General features: G+C 38.8%; 1 protein-coding gene across 7 annotated transcripts in view; it reads left to right on the forward strand.

The window, feature by feature from the left end:
- The window catches only part of ZNF385B (zinc finger protein 385B), a 169,185-nt gene that overhangs the window by 98,723 nt on the left and 58,093 nt on the right, over positions 1-12,369 (forward strand). For all 7 annotated transcript variants that reach the window (XM_080400388.1, XM_080400387.1, XM_080400393.1 and 4 more), the window contains one exon: positions 12,236-12,366. In XM_080400388.1, coding sequence (XP_080256514.1) covers positions 12,236-12,366 — 131 coding nt within the window. The remainder of the gene's footprint in view (positions 1-12,235; positions 12,367-12,369) is intronic.

Genomic DNA, 12,369 nt, shown 5'->3' on the forward strand with positions numbered 1-12,369 from the left:
ACCTGTAAGAAGAGGTCAAACTGTCCTGATGAACTATAGTCTCCAAAATGCTGATTCTGACAAATATAACACAAGGATACTCGCAGGGATGGAAATACCAGAGCTGTTATCACTTGTGAAGAGAAGGTGAAGTCCCAGAGCAATAGGAGAGCAGAGGGGGTCACAGTGTTTTTAAAAGAGAAGAAAGAACAAACTGAGTTTAACAACTAATAGATGATCTTCCCTTTGAAGAAAGGGACAAATGAATTATGCCAAAGCATACGAAGGAAGACAGGAGCTGTGTAATAACCAATGCAACACATAAGCAGGAATCACTGCTCTGTGAATGCGGGAAAGGATTGCTGTGTATCACAAGCTGAATGTGAGTTAACGCTGCTGTGTTACCAACTAAGACTGATACCATCCTGAGAGATGTAACCAGAAACATAACGTGGCAGGCATGAAATTTGTCTGCTACACTGCAAGAAAGATGAGGGCTAGTGAATCTGGGTGAGAATAAGAAGCATCAGCACTCACAAAGGTGTTTTTTTTCAGCTGCCCCATCTCGGTATTTTCTGTTTCATGACCATGAGTTCAGCTTGACCAGCTCAGTGGTCTAGTGGAAAGCAAATTTTTTTGTTGGTTTGTTGCTGGTTTGTTTCCAGCTGGTCTGACTCCTTGCACTGGCTCAAGGGGAGTGTTGAGAAGGGAGGGGTGGTGGGGCTGCCCAGCCTGCTCCCAGTGTGGTCATGGAAAGTAGATGCAGGCTGCATGGCACATTTCATAAAAACGCTTTCATGTGTTTTTTTTTACATCAGCTCTCACCTTCTGCTTATTTCTCTTTATTTTCAGTATAGTGTTTAGTTAATTTATGAAATCATACTAAAGTGATATTAATTAGTCTCTGGGACATGAAAGATGGCTTTTTCTGAAATGCTTATACTAGCTGAAGTCTTGTTAAAAGTCAGTTTGAATGTTTTCTTAAAAATAAAATTCTTCTTTGGTCCAATCTCAATGTAATTTAGCCGAAACATTGTTATATACTGCTTTTTTGTGTTTTGGTCTCTCTCTCTGAATATAGCGAGGGGTAGGGTTACCCAGCTTCATGTTGTGCAATCTTTGAAAGCATAACAGCATCAAAAGTATTTATGGTCCAGCCCTGGCAGGGCTGGTGCACTACTGGACCTTAAAGCAGAATAAGGTTTCTAGTCACATACCAGTGTTTAGTTGATGTTCAGTAAGATCATGAGTGCATTGATCTGTGCTAACAGGTCTGTTAATTTGAAATCTATTGCCTTCATTCCTCCCTCTGTAATAGAGGGTAGATAGCATGTATTATAGTTTTATAAATTTTCAAGTTCTTATTCATCAATCCTGACTTTGAGAATAACTAAAGCAGTGCACCTTAATTCAGGAGAGCCAGCATTTGTGGACTTTGATCTTCTGAATGTCATGACCTCACCCTGTGCTCTGAGGACCTCTTTTATGAACTTACTAAAAAATTCAAGCAGGTACCATTACTTTTTTTTTTTCTCTTATTTTCCAAAAGTTATTTTCAATGAAGCTCTGTAGCAGCCAGCTAGTTAGTAACCCCTCTAAGTTTAATTCTAAGAATAATAGCAGGGGAAATGCCATTGAAACAGAGTTTATCAGTCTTTTAAGTTATATTTGATCTGGTGTTGCCAAGGAGTCAAGTTGCAAATGCTCTCCTCAAGGGTAATTAAAGCTAAGCACACAATTACAACAGTCCGGATTTGTTCAGGCTTGCTGGTTGCCCACTGCCTCATAGCATCCAGCATCACAAAAGCACCATGTTGAAATGAAAGGATTATTTCTCTCTGAGTCTTATTCTATGTGTATGTTTAAAAGCTGAAGAGGAAGTGGATTGTAACGTTAGCGACTAAGGTAAGCATCGTGGGGTTGATTAATAGTGGGAAGCCTTTATGGGACTACGTGGTCTGTGGTTTATTATGCTTTTGCTTTGCTAAAATGATTCGTGGTTGTGTGGTCATAGCAAAAACCTCTGCAGCTTATGAGTATTATAAGGCACTGGTGAACTTTTATCAGTCTTCAATTTCTAAATGGCCTAAAGAGCTTTGGTCAGAAATGCAACTCTTGTGCTTGTTTCACAGCCAGGTTAAAGTATCTTCATCTGTATTTTTAGGTGAAAGGAGTGCTGAGTCTGGCTCCTGCGTTCTGGAGTGGGGTGGGGTCTCTGTGCTTTTTGTGTTTCCAGGTACAATACAACAGGGCACGCTAGTGACTTGGAAAGCTTGAGAAACGGAGCTCTGACTTGTCTTTTGCTGTGACTTTTATGAGTGAGGGCTCTGAAAAGAAGGAGAATAGTATAGCATTTGATTAGGAGAAAGCTGAAACCCTACAAAGACATTCTTGTTGCTTTAGTTAGGGGCAGCAGATAGAGTACAAGGAAGAATTAGAGAAGTTTGGACAGAGGAACTTTTCTGTAGTATTAACTAGGAGATTATGAAATAGTTCTTTATTTCTTTAAACTACTTCTGAGCCATCTAGGAATTCCTTCAGTAGAGCAGTCTTAGAAAAAAGGTTGTATCACTTGGACTTAAACTGCATGTGTTGGACTTAAACTGCATCTGCCCGCTACCTTTACATGTTTGACCTCTTTTGGACAGGTGCTTGTATGCTGCATGCCCTGTGCCATGGCAGAGCAGTTAAATTCAGTGTGGAATGTAGGCTACATCGACAGTGTTAAGGTTTTTAAATCTGTCTTTCTTCCCTGTCTCACTGTTTCTTATTTCTAAACAGAAGGATAGTGGTTCTAAAAACATGTATCTAGCTATGCAAATAATAGCACCTAAGGGAAAGACTGTGACTGAAATTGTGGCCTTTTGGGTGGAAAAGGGGGTCAACTGGATGTTCAGACTACTTTTGAAATTACTGGAAAATTGGAAATTTTCATTGGAAGGAAAGCTAGATTTCATTCAGCAAAGATCTTGTTTTCTATTGCAGATAGTTTCAATAGACTACTTTCAACAACCTAAATTAGCTGCTGTTGACATCTTTTATCTGAAGGATATTTAGGGAGTAATACCAATAGAAGAACTTACAAAAACAAGAAGTAACTTGAGTAACTGTATTTTCTGTAGATGATTGTGTAACACGAGAAAAGCCAATGAGGCATGAAATTTGATGACTTTTAGGAAAGTTGGAAATTGTCTAATATGCTTAAGTGATTGGACACGTTTGTGAGGATGCATATAGGTCTAGACCCCTATTACCTTTGTACACAGCATTGCCAAGCTGGTGTCTTGGAGTATTGAAGTGGAATAAGGAGCAAGAATCCCCCACATGTAAAAGTTAAAGCATAATGGTTTTGACCAACTAATAACAAGAGTCACCCAGCAGCATTCCCGGTGACAGAATTGATTGGTGTTCGTGAATAGCAACTCAGTAGCTCCTGAGAGAAAGTCTGTGCTGAGGCTCGCTGAGGGTTAGATGATGAGCTCAGTGGTGACAGAATTCAGGGCAAGAGCTGGATTTTGAGAAGCATCATGTTATATGAGAGGTGAAGTGATAACAGACTCTCTAAAAAGCTAACTGCAACCAAGTCCCATCCCCCAGACTGTAAAACTTCCAATGTAATGTAAATTGGGATTTTTTGCTCCTCTTCCTTCATAGGGGAGATTCAGTTTGTAATGAAACATTGTGTTAAATCAGAATCCTGAACCAAGAGGGAAGGGAGTGCAGTATTTCATCCTGGGCTGCCGACAGGCTTGATGCCCAGCACTTGAGAATGTGCACCAAGGAAAAAAACAGGGACTGGCATGGAAGTTGCACCGTGCGCTGGACAAGATTATGACTTCAGCAGGCACGTGGTGATGTCATATTTTTAGTTAAGGGTGTCAGAAGGAAAGCAAACACACCCCCTCTCTCACTGTGCCTTTGTGTTGGGAGAATAAAAAAGCCAAGGGAGGGCCTGGTTTAAATAAATCAAGAAAAAGGATTCTGAGGATTTCAAAAAGATCCCCAGTAGTGCAGATGGCAAGAGAATAGAGAGCTGAAAAGGATGCAGCTGTTTCTTCTGTCATACTTTGCAAATGTCAAAGCAAAACCAACTCAAAGCAGTGTTTCCTAGAAGCAGATAAGAACAGAGGAGGAGGCAGAGCTGTTCACTCAGGCTGTGGATACCGGAGGCAGAGGCTTGAGCAAGCCAGGAGATTCTAAGAACAAGAAACTGGGATAGACTGCAAAGCTCCAGCTGACTTTAATGCAGGCAGGAGCATTGCATTTTAATAGTTTGTCACTGTTTGATTAGAATAAAATACAACTTACTGAGCTTGATGGTATTAAGCTATAATGTGCTGCTGCTTTCCAGTCAGATAGATTCTCTTGGTTGCTTTAGAAGTCTAGAGAATTAGCTCTTTAAGAAACTAATGACAGATATTTCCATGTTACCTATAGATAACAGCAAATAGCAGTTGTGATGCAGACAGCATATTTCTTCTAAATATAGTGAAGGATATTCCGAAATTTATTTAATTGCTTAGACTTGATAAGGAGCTAGCACTAACAAATGTGCTTTGATAGTAGTATAGTATTTCTGGAGTTCACTTGACTTGGGAATATACATACTGAAAAAAAATGTGTAGCACAATTCCTGTAAAATTTAGGCTGTCCGTTGTGCAGGTGTGCAAGTCCTTTCTCAGCTGCAAGAACACAAGAGTGGTGGTTAAAGGAGAAAGAGGACAGGAGTGTGAATCATACGTTCTGCAAATCAGGGAAGGACAGGGCTCTTCCAAATGTTTTGATCAGGCAATTGTAACACAGTTATTTAAGGAAAATGCAAGATAATCTGTTCCACTTCTAATTATTGGACTTCTCTTCCCACTCCATCTGTTCTGGTATCTTCTATACAGAACCTACAGGGATTCCTGTTGTTATTGCAAACTATTAGTAATGCAGTACAGCTGCAGGAGAATGAGATTTTTCTTGATTAATGTTTTGATGTATTAGTCTCTGAAATACTGAAATTTCAGTTTCCTATTGTTATGCCTTCACCCTCCCATTGCCCTTCCCCCCAACAGGTACATCCATAATTTGTTCTCCTAGATTTTGATGTACTAAATGTAGAGATTAGAAAAATAAATATTGACACAGGTCTCTTGGTTATTAATATTATTATAATAGAGATTCTCAATATCAGCTTTTCCATGATTACCTTCATATCAAGTAATGCATAGTATTTGTGCTCTGTAGTCTACATATTTATTTTTTGAAATTAACACCCTTCAATCATAAGACATTGGAGATGGAAAACAATTAGATAGAAGAATATTAACAATTCATAGAAGTAATTCCAAGTCTGCCCCTAATACTTTGATGATGAAGGGTCTGATCTAATGAAGATTTGCTTACTTGTAAGTATAAGTAGGTTTAAGTTTTTATTTTTAGAATTCTTGTGAAATACATGCAATATATAGCTATACTTCTAATTGTAAATGAGCTATAAATTATTATCAATATTAGGTAAGTGGTGGTTGCCTTTTTGGATTGATTAAATGGCAGAGCTTCCATTCATTTCAGCAACACCAGATTTCAATTTATTTTTGGTATTGACCTAGTTGGTGGAATCCTACATGTATTTGAAATGTAGAAATACTTCATTTCATGATATCTCATTTTATACAAAAAGACAATACGGAATTCTGTTAGCATGTCTTCACAGAAAATTTATTTCTTTTTGGTTAATAATGGAAATACTAACTTCGTGCTCAAGCATACTGGAAATTATTTTCATTTGTAGGGAGATAATTTTCATAATCTGACATGTTTTTTAGAGAAGTCATTCTTGAGCACGAAGAGCTTAAACTATTACATACAGATAATTTGTATGTTGCAGTGAAGTTGCATCAAATGCCTCTGGGTTTGCTGAAACATCTACTGAAAAATTAAATTCAGAATGGAGTGCAAAATATTTGGCATGTCATTTTGTATCCACATGTTGCTATGGAAGGCTAGACCTGGACCAATGGTTTCTCATCACTTGCGTTATGAGTGTTACACAGAGTGGTTCTTGCTAGTGCTGTTGAGTAGCCATAAGCTCTACACCAGTTCTTGCTGCCTTGCCTTGTGGCTTCTGAAACAACCTGCATCTTTTGAGGATTTACATGTTTTTATTTACCAAACATGGATGCTTGTCTATGGCTTGTGCTTTTTAAATCCATTAATAAGTTGGTGGGAGGTGTGATTGCTCCATTGACATCTGAATAATGTTTGAGACATGAATTCAGTGCACTATCCAAGTTTTAAAAGATGCGTGTGTATCAGTAGCTCGGATGGTAATCATATAAGCTCTCAAAGGAGCTGCATCCTCATTCATTAGTGAGTTTGTATAGTGCCCTGGAGGCAGAGAGGTTGTTAGCATTTTTCCTGTTGTCAGCTGGGGGCTGTGCCATATCTCATATATGCTGGGCTTCTGCTTCAAGTTATTTTTAAAAATAAGTTGCCTGGATAGTGAGATATCTCTTAGGATCGTGTTAATTCACCAGCTGGGAAAATCTGTTGAAGTAATGGTCTTATCTCTCCTTGACTACTTTACTTTTGACAGACTGGAATCCCTATGGGTGTCATAAGTCTCATTTATCATAATACTGTATTATAAGGAAGCGATGTTTCTTCTGCTAAGTGAATCCTGGGGTGGGGGAATCTACTAAAATGCTGTATTTATTCACATGGCTTCTTATTTAAGAGGGGAGAATGTGAATGTCGTAAGGTTCCCCTTCATGAGTATTATTAATGGAGTACTTCCAGAATAGCTTTTTCCTTAAGCATTTTGATAATCAACATGTGCTGTTCAGAAACTCAGAATTATTTCACTTGGGCTTAACTTGGTTTTAGCAGTTTGTTAGGCATAAACAGAAATACATGACATTCTCTAATGCCCATGTATAGCTGTAACTAAACAGGCAAAATTAGAAAATTTCTGAGTCCTGTAAACTGATTATACTGAGAAGGAAAAGAAGACTAATATTTATATTAAGTCTTGGGAAAGATCTAAATACCTAAACTATAAAACATAGTGACTTATGAGTGATTTATTCTTACCTGTCATTTGTGGGGGGAAAGAAACTGTAGTGAAGGGAGATAGATCTGGGGCATGATGCAATGGAGGCATCAGATATAAGGGAAGAAAGCTATTTTTTAATGGCATGCATTTCTGTAGTTAGCTGGTTTGTGGTTTTTTTTTTTTTTTATATAAACATAAATTTCGTTGTACCAATCTTCCCATAAAGTTGCTAGAAGTAAGTGTAGGAAATTCTTGTGCTTTTTTTGGTGGTGGTGAGCTTTTTGGTTTTTTAGTTTTTTGCAAGGCATTGGCAGTAGAGCTGAAGAGATTTTTATTCAGTATGAAAGCCTAGCTACTACCTCTGGCTCTAACCTGTTCATAAAATGTTTTCTGAGCCATGTGCTGAAGTAAATATTTCTGACAATGTTCAAAACTTCCACTGACAAATTAATTAACTCTACTGAACCTGTAGGGTCCCAGACAAAGCTTATAGATGAATGCATGCAGAATTATCTCAGAATCCTTCCAGGGAGCTGTTTCAACTATGTCCTGTCTGGGCTTCCATCTTCTGGAGTTCTGAAGGAAAATGCTGTAAATGGAGACGGCAATGTGAGGTCTGAAGGCAGAGTGGCTGTGCATGGTGTGGTTACAGTCCATAATGAATTCAGCCAACGTGGGCAAAATGAAAGGGGCAACTTGTCATCCACCCTTGAAGGGAATACTCTTGGCTCAAGCAGCATCTGAAAAATGCTGTGCTAAAGAGGTCAAGGGGGGAGAAAGCCCAGAACTGACCTATCTCATCAGTTACATTGCTACCCTTCACTGGCCAGATGAGACTACTCAACACTGGGGTAGAAATAAAGGTTTCTTTATTAGTTGAAACCATTTAGTTGAAAATGGTCAGGTAATTCAGAAGTGAAAAAGCCAGCACGGCTTGTCCATAAACTGAAAACGTGCCGAAGTAGTGCTGGGTGTGAATAACTAACTCAGTGTCCCTCTGAATTTTTCCCAAATACTGTCCATGGCACAAGTTAAAACAAAGGCAACCATGTGCAGTTTGAGGTGGATGTAGATTGGCCAGTTCACAGAAATTTATCAGCTGGATACTTTTATTCAGTTCTGATGGCACTTCAATTACTCTTCCACTGCTCTTGTTCTGAGTGTGGACTGCTTCCTTGGATCAGAGGATTAAAAAGTTGTAGTAACATCTGTAGGCAATACAAAAAGGGGGAGAGACTTGAGTATGGCTTTAGATTTCTCTATAGTTGTCTTTAATGAATACTTTGGAAGAACATACTTTCAAGTCTGGAAGGTAATTGATTTCTTTAAGTATGCTCAAGTTGTTCACAAAATGCGTTTTAGATGAGTAAGTTTTCTAATGGAATTTGTTTTTTTATGTAATGGTCTCATACTGACCCAAATCAATGGAAATAACGTGCATATATTAGACCCTTTTTTTTTTTTGTTAGTGATATATAAAAGCATATAGGAAGAAAATCATAGAAGTAATACTTGCACAAATTATTCTCGGGAGGTAGAGAGTGAGAAATAGTGTGCATAGATTTGACTGAACTTGACACTGCTGTCACTTGAGAAAGATGAGCAGTGACCGATAACCATGGCCAAAGTTAACTGTGATTGCCTCTGCCAAAACTGTGACCTTGCCAGTCTTGGCTTCTGCAGCTTTTCTGTGAAGCTGTAAAAGAGCTGCAGGGGGTAGTTGGCAGAGGCTCCTCCAGTGCCTGTGCCGTCTGTCCCCTCCCTGGCACCTGGGTAAAGCGTGTTTCACTGCCCCTGGGGCTCGTCTTGCCACAGGAGTGACCGATGCAAGGCTTTCTAATTGCTTCCCCAAAACATCACTTTCACTGCCTAATCTATTAATTATATGGCTTTTTTGCTAGAGACAGAGCAACTTTGGATAAAGATTGCAATCTTTCATAATTTTTGCAAAAACATCGGAGTCTCGATGCGTTGGAGTGTGAGTGAAGCCTCTTAGAAAAGGATGAAGGAGCCAGTGAAGATCAGTGCCTTTTGGCAAAGTCTCTCTGCTGCTTGCATCTCCAGTACGTAGGTAACTCCTGCTGTGGGAGTTAAAATTGAAGTTACAAAGGTAAAATACTGCTTAAAAATTATGAAGCTGAAATGAGCAGATGAATTTACAAGAACGATCAGTTATATTTATGCCAGTAGTTTAAAACAATCTGTGTTTGACATGGTAAGTTGTCTTTATCATTAAAATGCTAATGAAATGGTAAACATCTGTTAGATTTATGAAGATAATGAAGCTTGTCAGTTACATCTTTCTTGTGCCAGTATTCCTGCTTAGCTCAGGTTTGCATACAGATTTGGTGAAGTGACGGTGAGAATCTGTTTGACCTTTGGGAGCAATGCCAGTGTAAAACTGTGCCCTTTTCTGTCTCATTTGATGATTTTATCCTGAAGTGCTTCCACCTGTAGTTTAGGTCGTCTTTATCTGATTGTTCTTCCAGAGGCCCTCAAAAGGTGGGTCTAAAAATCAGACTTCAGTCAAACAGGGTCACTGGTATTTGATTGGCAATAGTTGCAGTAGTAAACTGGTGAAGAGAAGTGAAGAAATTTGTTATTATTGATGCCTCCACTGATCAATCTGGTAGGTGTGTATGTTTTCTATTCTGTACGGACTCCAAATGTGTCCTAGTCTACTGTTCATATAATTACTCTGGCAGCAGAAAGACCATGGACTGCAAAACTGCAGGTAGATTTCAAATGTCTTTATAGCATGAAATTATCTGTACTCAGCCAAGGAGTACAAAGTAGTGCGTTGTTTGCAAGGGGATGCTAACTGTTTTTTGATTTTTAAAACTTTTATGCTAAATGCTTTCTATACCTCGGTTAAAGACAACACCAGAAATGTAGCTTAACTCTGGTTTTAAGTCAGTCACAATTTTAGCTCTACTCTGTTATTTTTTTTTTCTGTAAAGTTTAGTTAAAATATGTAATCATAGCTAGCTTCATTGAAGTATGTATATGTAAAGAGAGGACAGCTCTATTAACTTCATGGATCTGTAATTGCTTATGAACTTCAAAGAGAAACTTCTGGAAGTTAGATTGATGATGGCACTTTATGGGCCTCAGGTAATTGAACACAACATATCTGGTGTTTGAATACAACTCTGAAATCCAAATTATGTAAATCTACTGTTTCAGAACCAGCTAGTAGAAATAATTGTCATTTTTGCAGTTGAAGATATTTTCTTTGGATAAATCCTCTGACGCACTGTTTTTCTGGTGCTGCATTTTTTTCATTATGGATGTGAAGAAGTAACCATAGGCATGTTAGCCTTTAGCTTTTTGACATTTGTGACTCCACTTGATTAAGCTTTGACTTACAGTTAATTAAGTACAACTGTCAATTAATTTCATGGGCTTATGCAGAAACAAACCTTACATTTATGAAAGTATTGAGGGGAGAAAATATTCTGGGGAAGTCTCTCAAGCATATTTTTCCTTTCAAGTTGTGCAGCTCAGTTGGGACGGTGTTAAACAATTCTCTCTCCATAGTTGTCAATGACCCATCTTTGTGCAAGCATCACACTTTTCCTATAGAAGAAACAGAGAATAAATTACAGCCTGGTATTTATCTGCTAGGCCATAATATAATGTTTACTGTGCTGCAGCTGTGATCGAAATGACTGTCTCTCCAGCATCTACAAAATTTGAGCTCAGGGCTAGTTATCAGTGTTTGGTCATCCAAAAAATCCATGCAGCCCCATCTGGCTTCTGAGCTCAGCTTTCCTCTTGAATACTGTAAGATGGTTTTGAAATTGTGCCTGTGGAGGCAGGTTGATGAGATGAAAAGGAGGAAAAATTCTACTCCGCCTTCAATTTTGTGTGTCCTTAACAGGGAGAAAGGGAGATCCCTTAATGGAAGACTGGTACTCAGGCAGCCCATATGGATTGCCTGGCATCCTGCAAGTAGATGCAAGTGATTCGATTTTATGGGAGAAAAGAGGGAAAATTGTTTCCTTTCCCTGCCCTCTTTTTTTTCCCCCACATTCCTGACTGGGTTTAAAGAGCTCAGATGACTAATGTGAGAAAAAGCTTAGGTATTGTGTCAGCTCTGCTTGAGACCGGAGAAGCTCCTAAGAGGACTGTTATGCTCCCAGCTGATGTGCTGACCATCAGTGAGTGGGAGAAGGAGGTAATTATGGAGAAATTCTGGCAGAGGTAGGAGAGGCAGAGTGACTCACCCTCCTTTAGAGGTGTGGGACACTTGTGTTCCAGTGCCTGCTCCAGTCATTGTTGAATTATTTATTCAACCCTGGAAGGAGAAACTGAAACTTTTTTTTTGCTTTTTTTTTTATTTCAATGAGATAAATTTATTTTGAAATCTATTTTGTATGATTTCAGGAAAAAAAGTACTCTCACAGGCATAGCTGGAAGCTGTGTACTAGACACTATTGTGTGAATAGCGCAGATAGCTACTTAAAAATGAATATTTGGACATCTGTGCCTTCCTATTCCTTTGGAGTCTTGCTTGGGGAATGATTCTCAGCTGTATATAGAAAGAACTTCGGCATGTAGATTTCTGGAAAGCTGTTATTTGGAGAGAAAGATCTGGGCTCCATTTAAGAAAATGCTAGTTTGCATTGCATGTAAGAGTTGTGTTCGTTTATGTGTTAGCTGATTATTTAATTGTTGGTGGGTTTTTTTTTTCTTTTGTTTGCCTTGCACTGTAGAACTGAAAGCATTTTTTTAAAATGTTAGGTAAAATGATGTTTGTGCGGTACCTAACAGTTACTGTCAGAAAAGGGAAAAATAACATGCAGCTCACTATTTGGAAACAAATCTCTGGATTTCAGCTTGTATGTATTGTGTGTTCTAGCTGATCTGATAGGCATCCATGAACTGCAAAAGCATCTGACTTTCATGAGCGCCCAACCTGGCCTTTTTGGCACAGGAGAATTTTTCAGCTTTAGAAAGGATTTATTCTACCTGCCAGTGTGATTTATATACCATATGTGTCCTCTTCAGCATCTGTGGCTGGCCATAGGGAAATACTCTGCCTCATACGTATTATGTGGAAGTAGGTTTCTTTTAATGATATTAACTTATACAGAGCCACTTTATTACCTCCCTGTATTATTTTTTTATCTTGGCAGTTGTGTCAGCTATACTGTGTGTGATGTGGAAAGGGGAATACTATGAATTCCTGGTTTTGTTTGCTCTTGGCAGGCGCTACTACACTTCCCACCCTTGTGCGCACACCTACCTTGATGATGCAGCCTTCCCTGGATATCAAACCCTTTATGTCCTTCCCTGTGGACAGCAGCTCTGCTGTTGGATTCTTCCCAAATTTTAACACAGTA

Source organism: Falco punctatus (genome assembly GCF_963210335.1).
Source record: "Falco punctatus genome assembly, chromosome: 8".
NCBI lineage: Eukaryota > Metazoa > Chordata > Aves > Falconiformes > Falconidae > Falco > Falco punctatus.